Source organism: Capra hircus (assembly GCF_001704415.2).
Source record: "Capra hircus breed San Clemente chromosome X unlocalized genomic scaffold, ASM170441v1, whole genome shotgun sequence".
Taxonomy (NCBI): domain Eukaryota; kingdom Metazoa; phylum Chordata; class Mammalia; order Artiodactyla; family Bovidae; genus Capra; species Capra hircus.
In genome coordinates this window covers 34,909,900-34,937,714 of record NW_017189517.1, presented here as the reverse complement: position 1 = coordinate 34,937,714, position 27,815 = coordinate 34,909,900, and the positions used below count along the sequence as shown (strand labels likewise).

The window sequence follows — 27,815 nt, the reverse complement described above, 5'->3', positions numbered from 1 at the left end:
TGGCAACATTTGTACATGTTGGTAAAGAAGCAGGATGGCAAAGAGGCTTGGGTTTGAAAATAGTTTAAATGAATAGAAACTATCCTTTCCATCTCTTTTAAATATGAATTTGAAATTTCTCTGTTTTTCAAGATAGATTTTAAAGTCAGATTTATTGAGATATCATTTGTATACAGTAAAATGAACCATTTTGGTGCACAGTTCTGTGTGTTTTGACAAACACATAAGTTGTGTATCAATCTCCATAATAAAAAACAGTTCCATCTCTCTCAAAAGTTCTCTCATGATCTTTCGTAGTTATTCCCTCCCCTCCCCTCACCCAGTGTCCATTGAAACAACTGATCTGTTCTCCATCTCTGTAACGTTGCTTATCCAGAGTGTCATAAAAATGGAGTCACAGCGTATACAGCTTTTTGAATCAGAATTCTTTCACATAGTATAACACACTGTATTGTATAGCAGCAGTTCATTCACTTTTAATTGCTGACCAGTATATGACTATATGGAGTACCAAGGTTGATACATTTACTCATTGAAAGGTATTTTGGTTGTTTCTGGTTTTTACCATCATGAATAAACTGCTAAAAACCGTCACATACTCTGTTTTGTGTGAACATAAGTTTTCTTTTTCCAGTTAAAGTTTTGACATATAATTCTAATTACTACCAAAAAAGAGGCAAGTAAAAATGTGGAAGTCCAGGAACATTATTTCAGGCAGCCTTAGTATCAGGAGTATCCACCATAGATGTTAAAAGATGTTTTCAAAGACAGATAGAAAATTTGATGAAATTTGGAGACTACTCTGCAGGAAAGGGAGCATTCTTAATAAGACTGGAAGTTGTAAAGTAATATTCAATCAAATCAGATAAATTGATTTCTAAATAATTTTGCTAAACAGGCAGTCCTCAACTTACAAACTGTAGCTTCACCAATGGCTTAAACATATAAAATGGTGAAAGTGAAAGTTGCTTAGTCGTGTCCAACTCTTTGCAACCCCATGGACTATACTGTCCATGGAATTCTCTGGGCCAGAATACTGGAATGGGTAACCTTTCCCTTCTCCAGAGGCGGGGTTCCAATTCAGGACGTCAGTTCCTGTCTTCTTTTGAAACAATGATTTATGCAATCATGATGTTCAACAATTGCCTCTGTTTTTGACAGATATCCCTAGGGAAAAGGCTTTTCTCTCTTTGCACTGGGAGAAGTAAAATTAGGTCAAGTAATGGGATCTTTCTGGGAACCACCAGAAATGAAATTCTGTTGGGATGGGGCTTTAAAGAAGCTTCAGCCGGGTTCTTTCCCTTCTGGTTGCTGCTATGCTTTCCCTTGATTGTGAGCTGTTAGTTTTCAAGGCTGCTGTGAAACTGAGGAAGGGTGATGGAAATAGAGCCACAAACCACTTTGTTCTTACCAAGGTTCAGTCTTTTTTTTCCCAAAAAAATACATTTCCTGGATTGCTGCAAACCCTTGCTTAATTTCTAGAGTTCTAAAAAGATTGACCATTTTTGTCAATGTCCTTGGTGCTTTTATGGAGGAGAGGAATTTTGGAGGTTCTTATTCCACCATTTTTGCTGATGTCACTGTCTTCTGTGTTTTTAAAGGGTTTGCCTGGTGATCCTGGTTACCCTGGTGAACCAGGAAGAGATGGAGAAAAGGTAAGAATTTTAAAACGCCTAGGGAACTGCTTTTATTCTGATGAGCACAATTCTTTTCATCCCAGTTATAAATGAAAAATTTCTAAGTAACTAGCTTTTGTATTCAAACTACACCTTCTTGATCCATCTTTTGATGTTATTCCCTTTTCTCTTATGCCAATTCCCTAAATTTTCATTCACTATCCTAAATCACAGTCCATCTGATAGAAACACATGGAGAATTGTTTAACTTTAGCATTTCCATGGTTAAAAGCTGATGCCTTTACTTTGAGCATGTATCGGCAAAACTTTTGTTCTCCAGAAAGAAGATTCAGCACTATTTTAGTGAGGCCCTCATATTAAAAAAGGCTTATAGCTGTGAATTTAGAATGTTGCCACTAAACATTTCCATTCTCTAGGCAATTATTGTCTGGAAGCCTGTGGCTAATTCCTTGTTGTTGTTTTTTGTTATTGTGGTTGTTGGCTGTTGTTTTTTCATTTGGCCATGGAGCCTGACTGAAGTCATTTATTTAGTTCCCTATTTCAAAAGTGACTTTGAAAAAAAATATATGAAGCCCCAAATTCCCATATTTATAGCAGATCACAAAACATCCATTTTTCTAATCTCTCTGGTCTTTAATTGCTTTCTATTAAAAGCTTTGTTTTGCAGGGACAGGAACATGTGAGAAACTTGAATGTACCCAGAGGGTACATGTTTTAATGATGATTGTATCTCTAAACTAGATCCAAATTCTAGACTGGCTTAAGAGGCACAGCTAGAATAAAGGAAGATAATAAATACTCAAAGAATAAAATTTTGTTTTTCTAGTTGTATGTGAAGTTATAGGACAGAGTATCTCCTTAAACTAAAAGAAGCTTATAGATAGACGAAAGGTTTCTATGAAAAAGTCTAGAATGAGAGTAGAGGTGTGAGAGGTACACCTATTCTCGGGTCTTGGCCAGTGGAGTAACAGTTGAATACTGGGATCTTCACCTGTTGTATCTGCTGGTTAAGGGTAACAGCTTTGTCTGAATTTGTCTTTCAGTAGATTCTAAGAGCAAAGTCACAAACCAATTATGATTTATTAGCTATTCCTGGTGATAGTTAACTCCATCAGCTTTAAAATATGTCACTAATGGAAATGACACTAAGTTTATGACCCTGACAAGTTTTTTGAAAAAGACATGGTTAAATGTAAGAAAAGGGTAAAGATTTTTAGCTGATTCTAGTAATACCAATTTTTTTATTCAGTGTCTTCTCTATGTTACCACTAGAAATACCTTAGAAGTCTGGTCTATATATAAGGCAAATAAGTTAGTTGATCTGGTCAGCATCATATAGCTTGTAAATCTGACATAACAGCACAGGTTTTCCTAGGCTTAGCTAAGTAGTGTTTTATTAACTCATTTTGTATTTCTCTTTGATATTTTTTATTGTGTATTTCTGGGTCTTTATGAAACTTATCAGTTATATTTTTGAGGAAATTGATGTTTTCATGTGATTTTTACTAATCTGTTGTATAATTGTGTTGAACAGGGTCAAAAAGGTGACACTGGCCCACCTGGGCCTCCTGGACTTGTAAGTTTTTTTCTTTCAATTTTTATTTATTAAATTTATTAGTGCATTTAAAATTTTGTGTCTTAATTATATACTCCATACCTTTTCCTCATAGAACACAAAATTCCAAGTCTTTATCAACTCCTCCTGTCTTAAAAGTCTTTACATCTAAAACTTCAGTGAGGTTGACCTTGGAGTTTTCGTATTGGTCTGCCTGTGTATTATTTCTCCATAATAAAGCTCCAAAATTATGGTATTAGGTTTTTTTGCATAATGATTGCCAAATCATTTCTTAAGTAACCAGCAGGTGGTGCAAGTGTTGCTTACAAAGGTTCAAAAAATGAAACTGTTGGGGAACTAGGGATTGGTCCCTCCCCCTGCAGGGCTCAGAAGAAAGATGGATTTGGTCTTAATAGCTTTTCTCAATTTGTAATTGTCTGATTCACACCTCTTTCTTCCCGGAGTGTGTGCTTTTAGGGGCTCTTCATAACAAATGCAGGAAACTACTCTATAAAAGAATACTTGAAGGGTTTACAACTTTTCTGTCATATTTGTATTTACCATGAAATTCTAGTCACATATGTTTTCATTCTTATTAAGAATAAAATATCTCTGTTGCAGTTGATATTGGTTTTCCTTTCATTGAAATTTGCTAAGACTCCTGGCTTTAGACTTCACTAAAGTTGCAAAGGGGCAAGTGCCATAAACCCTATATGATAAGACGTTTGAATAATGTTTATTTGATTATTTTTGTCCATAGTGAGTCTTAAATATTGATACTTGGTACTTTACCAAATCCAATGATGAGGGTGTATTATATTTAAAGAAGATGTTAAGACAGTTTTTATTTGCTTTCATTTTAAAATCAGAATTTTACTTTTCTAACAAATAATTTTTCTAAAAAATGAGATGATACAATTTTGATGAGCATCAGAAGAAATGGAAATTTTGAGAGTATGTCCTGTTCAATAGCTCACTTCCCCTTTGAACTACTATCCCAATTCTAGGTCCCACAAATGTCCATTTGTCTGAATATTTCTTGTATCCAAAAGAGCCAGGATGAATATTACCAGTAGGTGATAATTTCTATCTCAGACTGATAGTTGCTTAAATCTAAAGCTTACTTTACCTTTATAACTCTATGAAGTTAACCTCTTCATATTAGATTATTTAATATAAAATTCTTTAGGCATGAGGTTCTAAGAAGATAGGGAATTATTAGCTAGTTGATTTTAACTAATAAAGCCCTCCTGGAAGAATGACTTTTCTTTTTCTTTTTAAGAAAAAATATGAGTTGGCAAAGAGAAAGATTATGGGAAGGCATTATAGATATTTAGAATGGCACATTCAAAGGAAAATGCAGGAATGTGCAAGATGCATGAAGTGGTTACAATCAGACTTCGCTCTCCTAAAAAGTCATTGCTGGAACTAACAGGACGTGAAACAGATGAGAGAGGTATTGGGAGTGAGAAGTATGTTTAGAGTCAAGGGTATAAAGTGACATATAGTAAGAAGGAATGAACAATTATGAGTGGTCTAACAGGAAACGTAACACAGAAAAATTCCTTTTTGAGGAAGTGTATCCTAGTAGTAGATTTGGATTTAAAGGGAAAATCTCAGAGTTGTTTCTGTTAGTCCAAGTGTGAGGTAAGGATAGAAGCTGTCACAGGAAAGAAGGGGACAAATTGGAGAGACTTTTTAAACAAAGAATTATAAGGCTTAGGTGATTGGAGTGAATTGAATGTGAATGATAAGAGACATCAAACATAATTCTAACTCTGTAAGCCTGGGGCTCAAGTGGATGGTAATATTGATACTGACATTGGATATTTTCTAATCTGTTGAAGCGTGCTGCTCACAATCTATGTAAGGTGGTCTTGATGATTTTGCATCTGAACACTTTGTGAAAATGATGCATTGTAATCATATGGATCTACCAGGTTATTTTCAGAAAAACAAGTCTCTTTCTCTTTGAATTCCTTTATTTTTTCTTTCATAAAAAAGGTAATACCTAGGCCTGGGACTGGTGTAACTGTAGGAGAAAAAGGAAACATTGGGTTACCTGGCTTGCCTGGAGATAAAGGAGATCGAGGATTTCCTGGAATACAAGGTCCACCAGGCCTTCCTGGACCTCCAGGTAAATGAGACTGTACTATACTTAATACCCTTGTGTTTATAGTATCTTTACTAATCCATGTATACAGTATTATCATACTAGTTCCAGGGTGAGCATGGCACTAGAAGACATCAGTATTTTTTAATTGACAGGAACTCCTCAGCTCTCACTATAACCTTTCCAAGTTCCTCATGTATACTTAAAAAAAATCAGAATTACTTGAATAGTGTTGTCTTACAATAAAAAATACCATTTCTATCTTTTGTTATTAATAAATTACACCAAACATTATTGTGACCCAAATATTCATCATTGTACCTTTCATGCTGTTATGATAGGAAACATTGTACTAATGATGCCTAGTTATGTAAGATTTACTGTATTTTTATGTAGTAAACAGCACTATCCACTTAGAATTCCAGAAACATTTACCTAGAAATCCCCATGGCGATTTTGCTGTGCAGTAAAATCTTGGAGCTCAGTACTAATTTTATATCACTTCCTTATTGCAGATACATAGTACAGTAGAGCACTTCTAATTTGGCTGCTAATTGAGCAGTGCCCTTGTTTAGCATGTTTATTTGGATGTTCTCTGAAATGAGGTGATAGCATACCTCTCATGTAAAATTTGAAAAAAAAATCTGGTACAGTATCTGTCACACATAAGTATTTAATAAATTATGGTTACTTTTCCATAAAAAAATATTTGCCTAATGAAATGTTAACATGATGAGATGAGTGATGCTCAGTGTTTCTGCCAAGAAGAAAGAGAATAAGTTGTGGGTCCCATTTTGTCAAAGTATACCCTTTGGATTTCTGTCTTTAAGGTAGTGGACTAAAGACATAACTGTGTCTGGCAAATTCAGATAAGGAATTCTCCAAGGATATAGCAAAAAATTTAAAGTGTTAGATAGTATGAAATACAATGTAAGACACACAAAGGATAAAGCTAGGTGTCCCAAAATCCAACATGAAGGAGTTGAAAAAGAGAATAGGACAAGAAGCAATATTTGAAAAATTAATGGTTAAAACTTATAGCTATTTAAAAAAGGCATATTTCCCTGTAAAAAGGCTTATGAATTACAAAACAAAAGTAATAATAATAATACAAAATTAATACAGAATATATACCTAAACACATTGTAAGGACATTTTAGAATTTAAGGATAAAAAGAAGTTCTTAAAAACTGTCTGAGACCCAAAGCAGATCACTTACAAAGCAGTGAGAGTCAGATGAAGATAATGGGGCAAATTTTCAAAGTAATAAGGAAAAATAACTATGAATTTGAGATCCTATATTACATCAAACTGTCATCCTAAAGTGAAGATGAGGACCTCCAGATCTCTGAAATAGTTACTGGAGCTTTTACTTCAAGAAGAAGGAAATGAATTCAAGATGAAGTTGGGAGTAGGGGTGGGTAACATAGAAGAAAGAATGGTTAAGAAAGATATTAATAAAGTATTTTAAGTCTAAATAAGTATTGATCATAAAAAATAACAAATATTTTAACTAACAATATGGAAGTATAATTGTACATACTACTAACATAGAATGTAAAGGTACAGAGAGAATGGGGAAGTGAATTTTATGGTTTATTGCCTTGTTAGAGGGAGAGAATATAAATACTATTAATTATATAAGGTTTTCCAAAAATACAGATTTTAGTCCCTAGGTTAAACATTTTAATAGTAACCACTAGAAAAGAATTAAAATAATATATATTACTTACTTGTTGAAGAAAGATGACCAAAATCTTTACTTTTGTAATATAAGTTAGGTTTGGGACAAAACAGACACAGATAAACCTGAATAAATAGAAAAACATAAACTGACAAGAAGAAGTTAAAAACAAATCAGTAACTTCAATAAATATGAAAGGACTTAACACTGATTAATAAACAAAAGCTAAAATAAAATTGGAATAAAATCTATATGCTGTGCACGGTAGACATATCTAAAGTAAAATAATGTAGAAAATATGAAAATTAAGCAATGAGAAAATGTTAAGCAAATGCTACCAAAAAAAAAAGCTGGTTTAGCAATTCTAATATAGTATGAAATAGAATTAAATGCAAAAATGCATTATAAACAGATATATCATATGGATAAATAGACAAATTATACCACAAATGATATAAAAGTCATGAAACTTACTCATCTAAAATTATAGCTTTGAATATGAAAAGTGAAAACTGATAAACTACAAGGGATAAATTGGAAATTCCCCAGTATATCAAGGAAGTGAAATATAAATATGGATATAAATGATTTGAGTAACACAAGCTGTAGTTTTGAGAGAGAGAGAAAAATTTTGTGCAGCAGAGAATGTACATTCATTTCAAACACACATGAAGTATTTGTGGTATGTAGCTTTGAAATTGTGTAGTCAAGAAATTGACTCTATTAGACCAGAAAAAATCTTTTAAAAGTGTATGCAGGATACTGTACATAGAAAACCCTAAAGATATTATCAGAAAATTGCTAGAGCTAATCAGTGAATTTAGCAAAGTTGCAGAATACAAAATCAATACACAGAAATCACTTGCATTTCTATATAATAACAATGAAAAATCAGAAAGAGCAATTAAGGAATCAATCCCATTCACCATTGCAACAAAAAGAATTAAATATCTAGGAATAAACTTACTTAAGACAGAAGAACTGTACACAGAAAATTATAAGACACTAATGAAAGAAATCAAAGGTGACATAAACAGATGGAGGGATATTCCATGTTCCTGGGTAGGAAGAATCAATATTGTGAAAATGACTACAGTACTAAATGCAATCCCTATCAAATTACCAGTGGCATTTTTCACATAACTAGAACAAAAAATTTCACAATTCATATGGAAACACAAAAGACCCCAAATAGCCAAAGCAATCTTGAGAAAGAAGAATGGAGCTAGAGGAATCAAGCTTCCTGACTTCAGGTTATATTTTTAGATGAGTAAGTTTCATGACTTTTATATCATTGTGGTATAATTTGTCTATTTATCCATATGAAATATCTGTTTATAATGAATTTTTGCATTTAATTCTATTTCATACTGTATTAGAATTGCTAAACCAGCTTTCTTTTGGGTAGCATTTCTTCCCCTGGAGGAGGAACCCACTCCAGTATTCTTGCCTGGAGAATCCCACAGACAGAGGAGCCTGGGGGGCTACAGTCCATGGGGTCACAAAGAGTCGGACACGACTAAAGCAACTTAGCACACAACATAGCCTGCACACAAAGCTACAGTCATCAAGACAGTATGGTAGTGGCACAAAAACAGAAATATAGACCAATGGAACAAGATAGAAAGCCCACAAATAAACCCATGCACCTGTGGGTACCTTATTTTTGACAAAGGATGCAAGAATATACAATGGGGCAAAGACAGCTTCTTCGATAAATGGTGCTGGGAAAAGTGGACAGCTACATGTAAAAGAATGAAATTAGAACACTTCCTAATACAATACACAAAGTTAAACTCAACATGGATTAAAGACATAAATGTAAGACCAGAAACTATAAAACTCTTAGAGGAAAACATAGGCAGAACACTTGATGACATAAATCAAAGCAAGATCCTCTATGACCCACCTCTTAGAGTAATGGAAATAAAAACAAAAGTAAACAAGTGGGACCTGATTACACTTAAAAGCTTTTGCACAGCAAAGGAAACTATAAGCAAGGTGAAAAGAAAACCCTCAGAATGGGAGAAAATAATAGCAAATGAAACAAATGACAAAGGATTCATTTCCACAATATATAAGCAGCTCATGCAGCTCAATACCAGAAAAAGAAACAACCCAATCTAAAAGTGGGGAAAAAACCTAAACAGACATTTCTCCAAAGACAACATATAGATGGCTAACAAACACACGAAAAGATGCTCAACATCACTCATTATTAGAGAAATGCAAATCAAAACCACAATGAGATATAACCTCACACTGGTCAGAATGACCCTCATCGAAAAGTCTACAAACAGTAAATACTGGAGAGGGTGTGCAGAAAAGGGAACCCTCTTGCAATGTTGGTGGGAATGTAAATTGATACAGCCACTATGGAAGATGGTATGGAGACTCCTTAAAAAACTAGGAATAAAACCACCATATGACCCAGCAATTCCACTCCTGGGCATATATCCTGAGGAAACCCAAATTGAAAGAGACACATGTATCCCATTGCTCATTGCAGCACTATTTATAGTAGCTAGAACATGGAAGCTTCCCTGGCGGCTCAGAGGTTAAAGCATCTGCCTGTAATGTGGGAGGACCTGGGTTCAATCCCTGGGTCAGGAAGATCCCCTGGGGAAGGAAGTGGCAACCCACTCCAGTATTCTTGCCTGGAGAATCCCATGGATGAAGGAGCCTGGTGGGCTACAGTCCATGGGGTCGCAAAGTGTTGGACACGACTGAGCAACTTCACTTTCACTTTCAGAACATGGAAGCAACCTAGATGTTCATCGACAGGTGAATGGATAAAGAAGTTGTGGTACATATACACAATGGAATATTACTCAGCCATAAAAAGGAACCCATTTGAGTCAGTTCTAATGAGATGGATGAACCTAGAACCTATTGTACAGAGTGAAATGAGTCAGAAAGAGAAAGATGAATACCATATTCTAACACACATATATGGAATCTAGAAAAATGGTACTAAAGAATTTATTTACAGGGCAGCAATGGAGAAACAGACATAGGGAATAGACTTATGGACATGGGGAGAGGGGAGCAGAGGGTGAGATGTATGGAAAGAGTAACATGGAAACTTACATTACTATATGTAAAATAGGTAGCCAACGGGAACTTGCTGTATGGCTCAGGAAACTCAAACAGGGGCTCCGAATCAACCTAGAGGGGTGGGATGGGGAGGGAGATGGGAGGGAGTTTCAAGAGGGAGGGGATATATGTATACCTATGGCTGATTCATGTTGAGGTTTGACAGAAAACAGCAAAATTCTGTAAAGCAATTATCCTTCAATAAAAAATAAATTAAAAATATATATGTATGCAGGCCATACTCTGTGACCACAGTAAAATGAAGTTAGAAATTAACAACAAAAACCACCAAATATTTTTATATTAAAGTACACATTTGTAAATAGCTCTATAGGTAAAGAAGATAAACAGAAATGGAGATGCTGCTGCTGCTGCTAAGTCACTTCAGTCGTGTCCGACTCTGTGCGACCCCATAGACGGCAGCCCACCAGGCTCCCCCGTCCCTGGGATTCTCCAGGCAAGAACACTGGAGTGGGTTGCCATTTTCTCTCCAATGCATGAAAGTGAAAAGTGAAAGTGAAGTCTCTCAGTTGTGTCCTACTCTTAGCGACCGCATGGACTGCAGCCTACCAGGCTCCTCTGTCCATGGGATTTTCCAGGCAAGAGTACTGGAGTGGGGTGCCATTGCCTTCTCTGGAAATGGAGGTGATGAACTACTAAATGCTAAACAATTTCATATCAAAATTCATTAAATATAGCCAAAAGTCTTACACTTAATTGATCACAAAATTAGAGATGGCTTCCTGGTGGCTCAGAAGTTAAAGCGTTTGCCTGCAATGCGGGAGACCTGGGTTCGATCCCTGGGTCCGGAAGATCCCCTGGAGAAGGAAATGGCAACCCACTCCAGTATTCTTGCCTGGAGAATCCCGTGGACGAAGGAGCCTGGAGGGCTACAGTCCACGGGGTCGCAAAGAGCTGGACACGACTGAGTGGCTTCACTTTTACTTTCTAAACTTAAATGAGCTAAGTTGTAAAAATAGTAAGAAATAAAACAAGCACAGGCTATTTGAAGCAACATGGATGGACCTAGATATTGTCATACTAAGTGAAGTCAGAGAAAGATATCATGTGATACTGCTTATATGTGGAATCTTAAAAAAAAAAAGTACAAATGAACTTATCTACAAAACAGAAATAGAAGTACAGATGTAGAAAGCAAACTCATGAATATGGGGGGGCAGGATTGGAAGATTGGGATTGATATATGCACACTGCTATGTATGGACAGAGGAGCCTGGCAGGCTACAGTCCATGGCATCTCAAAGAGTTGGTCACAACTGAGAGATGTGGCGCATGCATGCATGCACACACACATATAAAAATAGATAACTAGTAAGAACCTACTGTATAACAGGGAACTCTACTCATATGGAAAAATAACCTAAAAAAGAGTGGATATATGTTTATGTATAACTGACTTTGCTGTATACCAGAAACTAACACAACATTGTAAGTCAACTATATGCCAATAAAAATTTTAAAACAGAAGCATAAACAAAATAGATGGAAAACTTGATAAAGGTAAAAATAAAGTAAGATCAAGATAAAGGCAGGAAAAGACTCAAAATCAGTAAAGAAAAAAAGATACCATAAAATACATTTAAAATTCTTGAATTATAAGAAAACTATATAATTGTCAACATTTTTGAAATTCTACATGAAATATACATTCTTCATGAAACAGAAAACATAATTTAATAAAAATTTCCCTGAGAAAGTAGGACACCTAAGTAGATCAATTGCCGTAGAAGATTTTGGAAGGTTAAAGGTCTCCCTGAAAAAGTATTGGTTTTATGGGTGGATTTTATGAATGAATTTTACCAAGTTCCTGAGCAGGCAGTTCTCAGTTTAAAAACTGTTTCAGAACATTCTTTTTTTTAAAAAAGGAAATTCAATTTAACAATTGATACCAAACCACCAAGGAGATACACAGTAAATAACTATACTTCAATATTATTTATGAATGTAGGAGTAACAATCTTAAATATTATCAATTCAGAAGTATATTAAATAATGTATTTGTGACTAAATAGTATTTACCCTAAGATTACAAGGATGGTTCAACATTACTTTAATTGACTACATTGACATATTAAAAAGGAATAGGACAATAGATAAAAAAAAAAGTAAAAATTTAATACCTATTTATTTTTAAAAGGAAAAAAATTCTTAAACTAAGGTTGGAAGGGAACTATCTCAATTTGATGAAGCAGTCTACTTCATACAGGAAGTACAGGACTCTGCAGGAAATATACTTTGTGGTGAAACATCAGGAGTATTCCCGTTCAAGTCAAGAATGAAGATGGTCACCAACGTCACCAATGCTATTTGTTCTTATACTAAAGATCCCAGCCAGTGCACTAAGTCTGGAAGGAAGAAAAGAGGTATATGGATAGAAAACAAAAAACCCCGCATTTTGGTTGTTCACAAGCCATGTGATTATCTACTCAGAGCACCTAAAAGAATCAAATGACGAATTATCAGAACTTAATGTTTGCAGGGTAGCCAAATATGAGTTGCAAATTTAAGTAATTTGCTCTAAGCCAGCAAGAAAATAATTAAACATACAAGAGGGGGAAAAATCAGTTAACAATAGTAACAACAATAAAATTCACATTAGCAATCAAATTTACCCATGAATAAACCTAACAAAAATGTGTAAGATCTCTTTGCATAACTTTGTAAAATATTATTAAATAATATAAATAAATAAATGGAAAGATATATATAATTATTACTTGATGTGGGAATTCAGTATTATATACAGGTGATTCTACCAAAATTTAATCTTTAAATTCAAATTAATCTAATTCAAAATTCCAGTGATTTTTTAAAATGTAACTGATAAGCTGGTTCTGAAATTTATTTGGAAGAATAAATTTGTAAGTGTAGTGAAGATGGTTTTAAAAAGAACAAAGATGGTTTTAAAAAGAACAAAGATGAGTATAGTTTCCTTGCCAGTTTTGAAAATATTATAAAGCTGTAGTAATGAAAAAATGTGTTAGTAGTGCAGGAAGAGACAGCAGAACAGAAGAATGTCCAGAAACAGAGCCATGTTTACCTGAAAACTTTGAGATGCCTCTTCTCCTGTCAGCGGCTTTCTAGTATTTCAGAGATTAAGAGGTTGTAGTGTGAACATGTAGAGAGTTAGTTACTAGTATGTTTCCAAAAGTAATGTGAGTGTTAGTTGCTCAGTCCTGTCCAACTCTTTGCAACCCCATGACTGAAGCCCTCCAGGCTCCTCTGTTCATCAGATTCTCCAGGCAAGAATGCTGGAGTAGATTGCCATTTCCTTTTCCAGGAGATCTTCCCGACCCAGGGATCAAACCTGGGTCTCCCACATTGTGGGCAGAATTTTTTCTTTTTTTTTTTTTACCACCTGAGCCACCAGGAAAGCCCTCCAAGTGTAATAAAACTACTTTATTCTTTCTTATATTCAAACTGGTACTTACATTATTGGGACTTTCCATCTTTTCTCTACATGTTGATTCTCATAGAAAAAATAAGAACATAACTGATATTATACATTAAAGGAAGATTTTATCATTACTTAATGTCTCATTGAGACCCAAAGTAATATGTCTAAAATAAGATCATTTTGATCACTTTAATGGGTATTTGTTTTTATCTTAGGACCTGCAGTTATAGGTCCTCCTGGACCCCCTGGCTTTCCTGGGGAAAGGGGTCAGAAAGGTGATGAAGGTCCACCTGGAATTTCCATTCCTGGATCTCCTGGACTTGATGGACAGCCTGGGGCTCCTGGCCCTCCTGGCCCCCCTGGCCCTCCCGGCCCTCACATCCCTCCTAGTAAGCTATATACTTTTCTCCTATTAAGTTCTGTTGTATTTATTTTATCTTCATTTATAAGTGAATCTGATGGTTTGCATCATTCTTGTATTTCTGATAACTAAGAGAGTCTTCTGCTGTTTCTACTTTATGGTGATTATTTGATATTTAAATTTGTTCTTCAAATTGTCATTAATATTATAGAAACAACTGAAAATAAATCTTTTTTTCCCTAGCCTATCAGACTTTCTTTTTGTTGAGGCTTCTGGATATTTTACAATTGGCTTGCTATTATTGCTTTATCTGATCTCAGGTGATAAGATATGTGAAGCAGGCCCTCCTGGCCCTCCAGGATCTCCAGGTGATAGAGGACTCCAAGGAGAACAAGGAATGAAAGGTTTGATCCCCATATTCCTTCATTTTTTCAAGTCATCAGCAAAATTCCCTATATCCTTCACCCTTCCTCAGCCACTCACTCCCATGGTCAGACCCCAAGACCATACATTACCAATAGTGAACACTTCAAAATTTTTATTTCCTGACCACTATTATCCTATCCATCTAGCTCACTATCTCTAATAACCTGACTCCAACCTTACTTCAAACTCAGTGAAACCTGCCAACCTTTGTTATCCCTCAGCCTTTTGAAGTCTTCTCTTATCTCAACCCAGCTTAAATTCCATGATCAATCATTGTAGTCAATCCCATGCATAAACTTTTGACTTCTTTGCCCTCCCCTCCTGCCATTGGAACCAAAACATAGCCCTGGTAATTCAATAATTGTGGGAAATAGTGAAGACAGGAAAGCCTGGCATGCTGCAGTCCATGGGGTTGCTAAGAGTTGGGCACGACTAAGTGACTGAACAACAACAAATTCCAAATTACCACCTCTTCTGAGCCTGCACCTGGTTTTCCCTTTTCAAACTTGGAACACATCCTCTTCTATTCTTATTTTATGATTCTGACTTAGCTTCCTCCTCCACAGACCAGGTGAAGCAATAACAAGAGAACTTTCACAAATTGCCACCACCACCACATTTATTCTGCCTCCTGCTGATCATTGTTACTGCTCCTATCTAAAACACTTCTTTGTACAATAGATTCCATTTCCTCTTGTTTCCCTCAAAGATTCATTTGAGAAATTCTTGTCTCTCCCATATCATCAATTTTCCCCTTTTACTGGATCATTCCTAGCAATATACAAATATGCGTTTGTTTACCCATCTAAAAAATATCTTGTCATAATCTCACTTCAGGTGCTAGATACTACTCTATTCCTATTCTTTCACTTGCATCAAAACTCTTCAATAATTTTCTACTCACTGTCTCTAGATAACTCTCCTCTCCTCTCTCATTTTCTGTTAGTGAAATGAAAGTCTCTTAGTCGTGTCCAACTCTTTGTGACCCCATGGACTATATAGTCCATGGAATTCTCCAGGTAAAAATACTGGAGAGGGTAGCCTTTCCCTTCTCCAGGGGATTTTCTCAGCCCAGGGATTGAACCCAGGTCTCCCACATTGCAGGTGGATTCTTTACCAGCTGAGCCACCAGGGAAGCCCAAGAATACTGGAGTGGGTAGCCTATCCCTCCTCCAGTGGATCTTCCTGACCCAGGAATTGAACCGGGGTCTCCAGCATTGCAGGCAGATTCTTTAAAAGCTGAGCTTTCAGGAAAGCCCATCGTTTTCTGTTAAACATACTCCAATCAGGACTCACCCCCAACACACACTCACATCACTCCATTGATGCTGTTCTTGTCAAAGTCACCAGTAGCCTGTGTGTGTTAAGTCACTTCAGTGTGGCAACTGTATTGGCTGTAGCCCACCAGGCTCCTCTGTCCATGGGATTATTCACTGCCAATTCCAATATTGTCTCAGTCCTTATTTTACTTGATTTTTGCATTCTTTAAATAGTTTATTCACTTGGTTTTCAATAAATTACATGCTCTGTTTGTATTCCTTCCTCCCTGGCATATATGTGAAAGAGAGCCATTGTGACTGGAGGAGAGGGAGCATAGGCCAGGGTGCATGGCAGGCTGGGAGGAGAACCGTAGAATATGATGTAATATAATTTGAGGGAGGGGGCAGTCTGTGACAGATCATACAGGGCTTCAGAAGACACTGTGATGATTTTATCTTTTATGTGGAAAGTGTTGAAAGTGAAAATGTTATTCGCTCAGTCGTGTCCAACTCTTTGTGACCCCACGAACTGTAGCCCACCAGACTCCTCTGTCCATGGGTTTCTCCAGGCAAGAATACTGGCATGGATTGCCATCACACACACACACAACACACACACACACACACACGATATGTCTCTATCTATATAGATATGTCTCTCCCTATATATACTCTGTCTCTATATGTGTATCTCTATGTGTGAATCTATCATTTCATATGTAACTGCTATCTAAATCAAAATATAGAACTTAACCAGGATTCTAGAAGACTCTCTTGTGCATCCTAATCAGTATTCGCAAAGGTAACCACTGTTTTGTCCTCTATCAGTTTGCCTTGAACTTTGTAGAAATGGGATCATATAGGCCCTTTTATGTCTTAATATTTTATCTGGTTTGTTTTGCTTAATATTATATCAATTAAATATTCCTAAATATCCATTCCAATGTTCATGAACATTTGATCTGGGGATGTTATGAATAAAGCTGCTATGATCATTCATATATATATATATAATGTCATACATACATATATGTGTGTGTATATACATACATATATATATATATATGTATGTATTATAGGATATAAGCATTCATTCCTGTTGTATAAACCTTGAGATAGAATTGCTGGGATATAGGATAGGTATAGATTTTGATTCCATAGATATCACCAAACCATTGACAAAGAGAATTTAGTTTCCATTTCTCTCACAGTTATTGATACTGAGCCTCTTGTATAGTTTGTACATTCTCTTTGTAAAGTACTTATTTTTTTCTGTGTTTGATTGGGTTGTTGGATATATGTATCACAAATATATCCTCCCATTCTGTGACTTGATTTTTTACTCATGTCTTTTCTTGAAGAGAGGTTGTTAATTAACAGAAATCAAATGATAAATGTCCTTTTTTATGATTAGTGCTATTTCTGTTCTATTTTAGAAATATTTGCTTACCCCAAGGACCTGATGATACTCCTCTATGTTTTCTTCTAAAAGCTTTATTGTTTTTCTTTTTTGATTTTTGATGTATATTGATGTCATCTCTGATTTCCCCCTTCTTTTGCATTCTATATGTGATCCATGAGAAAACCCCATTGGTTCTACCTTCAGATATGTCCAGAATCTAACTAATACTCGTCGTGTTCATTGCCGTCACTCTGGGATGAGCTGCCATCTCTCCTAGATCACTTCAGCCATAGCCACTTAACATAGTTAATCTGTTTCCATCCTTGTACTTAGATCGCATTCTTGACATAGCAACCAGAGTCCTCCTTTTAAAACTTGTCATATCATGTTGCTTTTCTGTTGAATTTCTTCTCCTAGATTCTCATTTTACTCACAGTAAAAGCCACAGTCTTCACGGTGGCCTATAGGATATTTTTTGATATACCACTTGTTATATCCTGTTAATGGTCTGAGCTGGTTTCCCTTCCTCACTCTATTCCAGTAATCTCTTCTCCTTGATATTCCTTCTGTGTGCTAGACATAGCTACTCTTTCTGCCTAGACTGCTCTGCAGTTGTTGCACACATGCCATGTCCTTTAAGTTTTTATTTTTATCATATGTCATCTTCTCAATGATTTCTATCCTGACTATCTTATTCAAAATTGCAATCTGCCACCCATCCCTAAGTATATCCAGTTTCACTTACTCAGCCAATGGTAGAATGTGAACACCATGAACGTATGGATTTTGTCTGTTTTGTTCATCATGTATTATAGACTCCTTGAGTAGTGCTTGGCACATAGTAGGTTCTCAGTAAATATATGTCAAATGAATTGATTCTAAATATAAGCTTCTCTAACTACACTGTTGCATGGGAATATTGTCCTTTAGTGCAAACTTCCTTGTGTTCAGTCACTCAGTCATGTCCAACTTTTTGCAACCCCATGGACTGTAGCCTGCCATCTTCTCTGTCCATGAGATTTTCCAGGCAAGAATACTGGAGTGGGTTGCCGTTTTCTCTTCCAGGGGATCTTCCCAACCCAGGGATTGAACTGGCTTGTCCTGCATTGGCTGGGGTATTCTTTACCATAGATCCCCCTGGGAATCCCTGCTAAGTTCTTTAGAACTTGTCTAAAGAAGATATATGTAACCATTGAAGTAAAATTTGTTTTTTATTATGTTTTTCTCTAGGTGACAAAGGTGACACCTGCTTCAACTGTATTGGAACTGGTGTTTCAGGGCCTCCAGGTCAGCCTGGTTTGCCAGGTCTTCCAGGTCCCCCAGGTAAAGCATTCTGCCTTGGGGCAACCTTTAAAATATTTCTGGCTAGATATTAGTGAGCTTATAGTTTTAGAATGATGCCAGTTTCTCCTTTTATAGCTAGTCATTCATATTCATAAATAATTGAATATGAAATATCAGTATCTGCTATGAAATAAATTATGCTCTTGCTTTCTGTACCTGAAGCTACCCACATTTTCTATTAAAGCATTTCAACAATATTATTCCAGGAAAAATATTTTCCTTATTTTCCATATGGTGAAGAAAATAAACAGAGTCAGACTTTTTAATTCCAGAAAACTGGGGAAAATGTTCATAATGCTTGACCCCTGAATATCATTTCCAGTGGCAGATTCTAGTCTTTGGGATGTATCATATGTTGTCGTTGAGAAATGGGGCTTTTACTAGATTTTGGAAATCAACTGCCAATATTCCTCTTTATTTATTTTAATTTTTAAAAGTTAAAAATTAAAAACTGTTCCTCTTTTTTTTTGTAATTTTCATTGGAGTGCTGTTAATTTATAATGTGTTAATTTCTGCAGTGCAAAATAAATCAGACACATATACATATATCACCCTTTTTTAGATTCTTTTCCCATATAAGACATTACGAAGTATTGAGTAGAGTTCCCTGTGCTATGCAGAAGGTCCTTATTAATAAATTATCTATTTTATGTATAGTGGTGTGTATGTGTCAATCCCAGTCTCCCAATTTATCCCCCACTTACTCCCAGGTAGCCATAAATTTGTTTTCTACATCTGTGACTCTACTTCTATTTTGTAGATAAGTTCATTTGTTCCCTTTTTTTAGATTCCACATGTAAGCAGTATCATATGATATTTGTCTTCCTCTTTCTATATATAACTCCTCCTTATCCATTTCCAAGCAGAACTGTATTTGATATCCATCAGACCCACAACACTTTCACTTAGCTGCCTCTTGGAATACCCCAATATTCTCTTGAAATCACACTTTATGTCTGAGTCAGTCAGGGCTGAGAATAGACACCAGATCTCTTACCTTTATGTCTAGTGTATCTCCCTGATGAACCATTTCATTTGGTGTTTGGAAATAGGTTTTCAGCAAGTCTAATAGCTGCCCCTGGAAGTTCATCATCTAGCCTTGTACTTCTGGTCTAGTGATTTTCAAACTTGGGAGTGCATCAGAATTATTTGGAGGGCTTGTTAAAATCTGTATTGCTGGGTCCCACCCCCCAAATTTCTAATTCAATAGACCTGAGATGGAGGGCCCAAGAATTAGCATTTCTAGCCAGTACCCAGGTGGTGCAAACGCATCTGTTTCAGGGACCCATTTTGAAAATACTGCTTTAGTAATATTTCCTCTAGTCTTTGAGCACCAATCCTTTTTCATAAAATAAATTTTAGGGAGTGATAAACCAAATAAAGAACTAGTAGGAATCTAGGAAAATTGTCCAAGTAAGAACAGAGAAAAATATGCAGACTTTGTCCTTATCTCGTTCTGCCTTTGACAATGGGATGCTTATAGAAGCCGAGTACTTCTATGCATAGTACTTGGCAGCTACAAGCTTTGAAACACTTTGGAATTAGAAATACACTGCAGATGGTGATTGCAACCATGAAATTTTAAAAGACGCTTACTCCTTTGAAGGAAAGTTACAACCAACCTATATACTATATTGAAAAGCAGAGATATTACTTTGCCAACAAAGGTCCGTCTAGTCAAGGCTATGGTTTTTCCAATGGTCATGTATGGATGTCAGAGTTGGACTGTGAAGAAAGCTGAGCACCGAAGAATTGATGCTTTTGAACTGTGGTGTTGGAGAAGACTCTTGAGAGTCCCTTGGACTGCAAGGAGATCCAACCAGTCCATCCTAAAGGAGATCAGTCCTGGGTGTTCATTGGAAGGACTGATGCTGAAGCTGAAACTCCAATACTTTGGCCACCTGATAAGAGTTGACTCATTGGAAAAGACCCTGATGCTGGGAGGGATTGAGGGCAGGAGGAGAAGGGGACGACAGAGGATGAGATGGCTGGATGGCATCACGGACTCGATGGACGTGAGTCTGAATGAACTCCGGCAGTTGGTAATGGACAGGGAGGCCTGGTGTGCTGCGATTCTTGGGGTCGCAAAGAGTCGGACACGACTGAGCGACTGAACTGAACTGAACTGAAGGATACAATGTTGTATATACCATGAAAGTTTAGATTTACCTAAAAGAAAGGGTGATCTCTGTATCTTGAGAACATAAAATAGAGAAATCAGCATGTGACTTGTCAAATGAGATTGAATGATGTTCTTACGTTAAGACTTGACTTCCTGACTTGCTGATGTTTATATAAGCTTTATCAAAATTTCAAACCCAAAGCTCATTTGACTCTCTCTCTCTCTCTCTCTGTGTGTGTGTGTGTGTGTGTGTGTGTGTGTGTGTGTGTGTGTGTGTGTGTGTGTGTGTATTAGGATCTCTTGGTTTCCCTGGACAGAAGGGCGAAAAAGGACATGCTGGTGCTACTGGTCCCAAAGGATTAACAGTAAGTTTTGAGGATATTATAGAGCAAAAGAAGTAGAAGAAACCCATTTACACCTTGAGTTTTCACTTGTGGATATATATAAAGGAAATTTAGTTTTTATATTATGATTTATTTGATTCTTTTACTCTTGCTGGCTCATATGTCTCATTTGACTCATAGCTTTGTACACTAAATGTTATTGGGCAGGTTGATTGGATAAACTGGAGAACATATTAGAAAAAAAGAAAGAAACTGATTTTCTTTTTCTCTCTCTTCTTTTTTCCCTCTTTTCTTTCTTTTTTAACCCTTCAGGGCATACCAGGAGCTCCAGGTGCTCCAGGCTTTCCTGGACCTAAAGGTGAACCCAGTGACATCCTCACATTTCCAGGAATGAAGGGTGACAAAGGCGATTTGGGTTCCCCTGGAGTTCCAGGGCTTCCTGGTTTACCTGGCACCCCTGGACAGGATGGATTGCCAGGACTTCCTGGCCCCAAAGGAGAACCTGTAAGTTGGTTTGATATTCTTGATTTTGTGGTGTCAAATTGTTAGTGATGTTTTCTAGGATGGGCCTGGTGCTGAGATGAACATCTGATCAATGCTTAAAAGAATGTGATTATATGTACTAATGGCACATTGTTATTAACTATGTAGAGTTTCTTTATAATTCTTTTCTCTAAGTGGTTTTGTTAATTCTTTCTGCTTAACCCACTATTCTGTTGAATACTGTTTGCTATGACCAAGTAGGCAGAAGGTTAAGATGCCTGTAGAGCAGTGTAAGTTTCCCGTTTTCTTATCCCACATAGCCTTGTCTGTTTCTGTTTAGATCTGACAACAAAAGTCTAATTTGGTTTATATATAGTAAGCTTAGAGATTAGTGTGAGTAGATGGCTGTGTTAAATGTGCCATGGAGCCTAAAGATTGAACATAAATGAGTAGAGTCTTATTTTGTGCACAACACACAGCCTAGGATATTTAGGTAGAAAGTGATACTTTATAAAATGTTAACTAGCCTGTAAACTTCTTGACTTACACTAGAATGTAAGCTTCATGAACGTAGAGACTTTAGTTTATTTATATTCTTTGCTCTATCACCAGTTCCTGGCACATAGTAGGAACTCAAAAAATATTTGTTGAATGAAAGGATGTATGAATAGAGTGCTCACATATACCATCCCATAGTAACACACACTCAGTTTTTAAGAAGAACTATTATGGCTATCATTTCTCTAACTGTACTGAGTAATACCAACCTACAGATAGCTGTTATATCTATGTATTTCTATATTAAACTTTTCCCTTTCAGGGTGGAATGGCTTTTAAGGGTGAAAGAGGTCCCCCTGGAAACCCAGGTTTGCCAGGTCTCCCAGGAAATAGGGGGCCTATGGGCCCTGTTGGTTTTGGCCCTCCAGGTCCAGTAGGTGAAAAAGGCATACAAGGTGTGGCAGGAAATCCAGGCCAACCAGGAATACCAGGTGAGTTTGCTATGGTGGTTTCGTTTTTAGTTTGGTCCTTAAAAACAGAAATGCATTATCTTTTGACCATTTGGGGTTCCTTTCATGAGAGGTGTTTTCCCCTGGCTGTTTATATTTGGGCTTTCCAGATCTCCTTAGCAAGGAAACATAAATGTGTATGTGCATGTGTGTGCGTGTGTGTGTATGTTTTAAGAAGGCCTTCTCTTTAAAGTTTCTCTGACTATATTTGTTACTGTTGTTGTTTTTAAGTGCATGATACATAATGCAAAGTTTAACAAATAATTATAATAGAAACACACACGTAACTATCACATGTGCCAAGAAACATACATTGCCAGTATTCTGGAAACCTATGCTCCCCTCTCTGTCTTTTCCTGATAAAAATCATCCATTTCTCAAGAGGTAAACACTGCCTTCACTTTTGCATAATTTTCTTCCAAAAATAGTTTTATCACCTAGATATGTATTCCTAAATAAAGTACTTTATGCTTCTTTTTGAACTTTATGTTAATCATAGGTTAAGTATTCTTTATGTTAACTTTGTCTATGGATATAGCATTTTTATTGCTGTGCAGTATCCCACTGTGTGTGTGTCACCATTGATTTATGCATTCTATTGTTAATGGAGAATTGGATTATTTATAGTTCAGGCCTGTTATTATAATGCTTCTATGTGCGTTCTCGTATATATTCTTGTACTCTGTGGTAAGGATCAGCAAACTACAGTTCATAAATCAAATCTGGCCCTCCACATGTTGTCATAAATGAAAGTTTTATTTGAACAGATTCACACCCATTCACTATTGTTATGCTTGCTTTTGCACTACTGCTGTAGAGTTGAGTTGTTGCTACAGAGACCATGTGGCCCACAAAGCCTAAAGTATATGCTGTCTAGTCCTTTGCAGAAAACAATTGCCACTCACTGGGTTAGGGTATATATTTAAGATTTGCATTTTTGAGGCATAGAATAAATACATCTTCAGTTTTATTAGACAATTCCAAACCATGTCCAAAGCAGTTGTATCAATTCATACTCCCACCAGCAGTATTAGAGATTTGTTGTTGGTCTGTATCTTCAAAAACATTTTGTATTGCCACTTTTACACTTTTGCCAGTCTGTTGAGTGTGATATATAGGGTGGCAGTTTTATTTTATATTTCTCTGATATATAAATGAATAAAAATGAATATGCAATATCCATACACAAAGTTAACATGAAGAATGCTTACCCCATGATTCCATTAACATAAAGTTCAAACATTAACATTTTCATTTGTTTGTTGACCATTTGAATTTTCCATTTGTGACATTTCTATTCAAGTGTTTTTACCATTTTTTCTTTTGGATTGTTTTTCTTACTGATTTGGAGGGGACTGTGTGTGTGTGTATTCTGTGTATTAGTTCTTTCTTAGATATTTATTTTGCAAAATCTTCATTCACTGTGGCTTGCCCTTTTCACTCTCTTTATGGTGCCTTTAATGAACAGAAATCAATTTGAGTGTAGCCAAATTTATCACACTTTTCTCTCATGGTTAGTGCTTTTTATGCCATGATTAAGAAATCCATCTTTATCCTCAACCTTTTTCAAAGTCTTATTTCAATTAATGAGTAGTATGTGTACTTGGACTTTGCACGCACAAAACCTTAAAGTACCCGTAGTTAACCAAAAATAAATATTTTTCTTTTGAGCTGCATTTAGAAAATATTTTTATGGATGCCTAATATATTTATAGATGCTATCTTCATGAAAATTCTTAGAACTGTAATATACTTTTCTCTTTGAAATTTCATTCTTCTGTTTAGTATCTTCCTTGAAAATATATATAAGATTGTTTTTCTCTTGGATTTTTATTAGTTTGCATTTTCAAAAGATTATAAATATTTTTTTGTTTTAATTAACAGAGGTCTTTAGTCAAGTGAACACTTCCTATTCACTATTAATTCCCACATAGGTCCTAAAGGTGATCCAGGTCAGACCATAACCCAACCAGGGAAGCCTGGCCTGCCTGGTCACCCAGGCAGAGATGGTGAAGTAGGTCTTCCAGGTATGTGAGGAATTTATTTGACCATGTCCTCAACATTTGTTGGCTTCTTTCTTTGGCTACTTCCAAAAAAACCTGCTGTTTCTCCATAGGTGAACCTGGACTCCCAGGCCAGCCAGGCTTGCCAGGAATACCTGGTAGTAAAGGCGAACCGGGTATCCCTGGAATTGGGCTTCCTGGACCACCTGGTCCCAAAGGTATGTAGGACTGGGTAGCAGCCAAGGTAGGTTAACTGCTTAAAGTGATATTATTCTGTGATATAGTTTACACAATAGATAAAATATATTAGTTTTAACTTTTTCTATGTGTAGTTTGCTCAGTGCTCAGTCATGTCTGACTCTTTATTACCGTTTGGACTGTAACCCACCAGGCTCCTGTGTCCATGGAATTTTTCAGGCAAGAATACTGGAGTGGGTTGCCATTTCCTCCTCCAGGGGATCTTCCCAACCAGGGATTAAATGCATGTCTCCTGCACTGCAGGCAGATTCTCCTATCTGCTGAGCCATTAAGGAAAACCCTTTGTGTAATAAAAAGTTTTAAATGAAAAGTCACAGAATGTGTGTGCTATAGTTTTGTTGTCTTTATCTAAAACTTGCCAGACAAGAAAACATCTAAATCCTAGATATGCAAAAATGATATATAAACTTTAAAAATCACAGTAATGTGTCTTTTGTGTTCACCATTATATTTTAAGTACTCAAAAGAGTTTTTGGCATATAGTAAGCACTCAGTAGATATTTGTTAAATGAATGGATATTAAACAGAAAACAGATTTATTGCACACATTCATCCAAGTAATGTTTTATCCTTAAGTCATAGTCTCATGATTCACTGAAAATTTTTGGACTGTTGCTTCAGTTCTGCTTTATTCTTCACAGAACTTTTTCTCATGAATGGCAAGTGTTTGTCTTAATCTGAGAACAGTGCTTAAACATGTCCTTAATCATTTATACTAAATGACTTCAGAAGAGTCAGATTTGATTTTATGTTTATGTATGTTGGTGATGGACAGGGAGGCCTGGCGTGCTGCAATTCATGGGGTCGTAAAGAGTCAGACACGACTGAGCAACTGAACTGAACTGATATGTATAACATCTACCATTGTTTTTAGCTCATTTCCAGAATTATGTGGTAGGCCTTTTATCATACTATATCCAGATATAAGCAGAATAAAAGTTTCTCTGCATTTTTGCGTGGAATTGATTTCTTAAGTTTAGTTCTTCTATCTCATTGGTAATAGCTTTTACTTTCTTTTAGAAGAGCATTAGCCACAAATGCTATTTAGCCCTGTATGAAAATAATAGGACCACAAAGTGATTGAGAGAGAATATCAGGTATTTGTAAGGCTTGGTCTGGAGTCATCTAGAATGTCATTGTGCTTCTAACATCTTACACCAGTCACTAAGCATGATATAATAGGGTGAAATGTGGGTTTAGGAGTTTGGGTATCTTTCTTACAGTGTCTTCTCTTTGGGGATTGATTTCTAATGACTTCTAATTTACAGGTTTTCCTGGAATTCCAGGACCTCCAGGAGCACCTGGATCACCTGGAAGAATCGGTCTTGAAGGTCCTTCTGGGCCACCAGGCTTTCCAGGACCAAAGGTCTGAGACATTTTACTTCCTTCCTTTCTTCTTTTTCTATTTCCCCTTCCTTTCTTGTGTTGTGCTTAGTTGCTTGGTTGTGTCCGATTCTTTGCAACCCCATGGACTGTAGCCCACCAGGCTCCTCTGTATATGGGATTCTCCAGGCAAGAATACTGGAGTGGGCTGCCATGCCCTCCTCCAGGGATCGAACCCACATCTGCTGCATTGCAGGTGGATTCATTACCTTCTGAGCCACCAGGGAAGCCTTTCCTTCCCTTAGCCTTCTCTATTTTGACTTAGACATCATCCCAAGTCTTTACTATATAAATAGAACTTAACTTACTGCATTTTTATTTAAAAATATTTAACTCCAAACACTTTTTTAATAGTCCAAGAGGTCGAATTTGAAGCAAAATTTAAAAAAATTCTGAACCTGTTTTAGAATGACTGGTTATTTGATGAGAATGAGAAAATACAGTCGTCAGCTTCCTCTGTGCTTTTCCATAGTATCGCTATTCCACTTAATCTCTGCCCATGTCTGTATGGTGGTTGGTTGAAATGGTGTTGAATATCACAAGTGGGCTTCACTGGTAGCTCAAGCAGTAAAGAAACCGCTTGCAATGTTAGAGACCTGAGTTTGATCCCTGGGTCGGGAAGATCCCCTGGAGAAGGGAATGGCAACCCACTCCAGTATTTTTGCCTGGAAAAATCCCATGGACAGAGGAGTCTGGCATGCTACAGTCCTTGGGATCACAAAGAGCTGAACATGACTAAGTGACTAATACACACACACACACACACACACACACACATCATGTCAAGCACTTCTCATACTTTTTCCTCTGTTCCATCCCAGATACATAATTCAAATCACTGCTATTGACTTAGTAATAATAATACTGTGTTTAAGTTGGTTTCCTCTCCTCTTATTATATTTTATCTGATCTAGAATTTTCCTTAGTCATCTTCAGCAAATTATTGTGGTACATAATTATCCTAACTGTTCCTGTATTTTCTCTATGCTTAATTAATTTAAATTTCCTGTGTTTTTATCATTACTACCTTTTTTCCCATGGAAAGAAACATTGATCATGACCACAGTTCTCATGAGAAATCACTTCTCTAGTGATTGGTTTTTTTTTATTATAAACCTTTTCAAATGAATGCAAAACTGCAAGGAATAATAACAATGAGCTTTCGTATACCCATCACTCAGATGCCAAATTATCAAGATTTTATCATATTTGCTGCATCTACTCTTTTTTTTCCCTTGCTGAAGGATTTTAACCTAAATCTGAATATTGTGTCATTTCACATATAAATGTATATGTGTTTTGCTCAGTCACTCAGTCATGTCTGACTCTTGTGACCTCATGAACTATAGCCCACCAGGCTCCTCTGTCCATGGGATTTTTCAGGCAAGAATACTAGAGTGGGTTGACATTTCCTCCTGTAGGGGATCTTCCCAACCCAGGGATTGAACTCATGTCTCCCATATCTCCTGCATTGGCAAGTAGATTCTTTACCACTGAGCCAGCTGGAAGGCCCATAAATACATATAATACTTCAGTATTCACCTCTAAGTAAATGGTCATTTTATACAAAACCAAAAATTCCATTATTATTCTTAGTCAAATATAAAATAATCACCTAATCTGTAATCTGGAGAAGGCAGTGGCAACCCACTCCAGTACTCTTGCCTGGAAAATCCCATGGACGGAGGAGCCTGGTAGGCTGACTCTCACGAAGAGTCAGACACAACTGAGTGACTTCACTTTCACTTTTCACTTACATGCATTGGAGAAGGAAATGGCAACCCACTCCAGTGTTCTTGCCTGGAGAATCCCAGGAATGGCAGAGCCTGCTGGGCAGAGCCAGCAGCAGCAGCAGCAGCAACCCGTAATCGCATTTCCTCCCTTGGGTTCTTTAGTCTCATGCTCTCTCAGATATTTCTT

General features: G+C 36.5%; 1 protein-coding gene across 4 annotated transcripts in view; it reads left to right on the top strand.

Annotated features, from left to right (window-relative positions):
- Positions 1-27,815, top strand: part of COL4A5 (collagen type IV alpha 5 chain) — a 254,630-nt gene that overhangs the window by 157,967 nt on the left and 68,848 nt on the right. For all 4 annotated transcript variants that reach the window (XM_005700226.2, XM_005700225.3, XM_018044170.1 and 1 more), the window contains exons 17-28: positions 1,602-1,655; positions 3,172-3,213; positions 5,197-5,329; positions 13,719-13,892; positions 14,185-14,268; positions 18,182-18,274; positions 20,712-20,782; positions 21,074-21,265; positions 22,065-22,233; positions 24,186-24,278; positions 24,368-24,472; positions 25,781-25,878. In XM_005700226.2, coding sequence (XP_005700283.1) covers positions 1,602-1,655; positions 3,172-3,213; positions 5,197-5,329; positions 13,719-13,892; positions 14,185-14,268; positions 18,182-18,274; positions 20,712-20,782; positions 21,074-21,265; positions 22,065-22,233; positions 24,186-24,278; positions 24,368-24,472; positions 25,781-25,878 — 1,308 coding nt within the window. The remainder of the gene's footprint in view (positions 1-1,601; positions 1,656-3,171; positions 3,214-5,196; positions 5,330-13,718; positions 13,893-14,184; positions 14,269-18,181; positions 18,275-20,711; positions 20,783-21,073; positions 21,266-22,064; positions 22,234-24,185; positions 24,279-24,367; positions 24,473-25,780; positions 25,879-27,815) is intronic.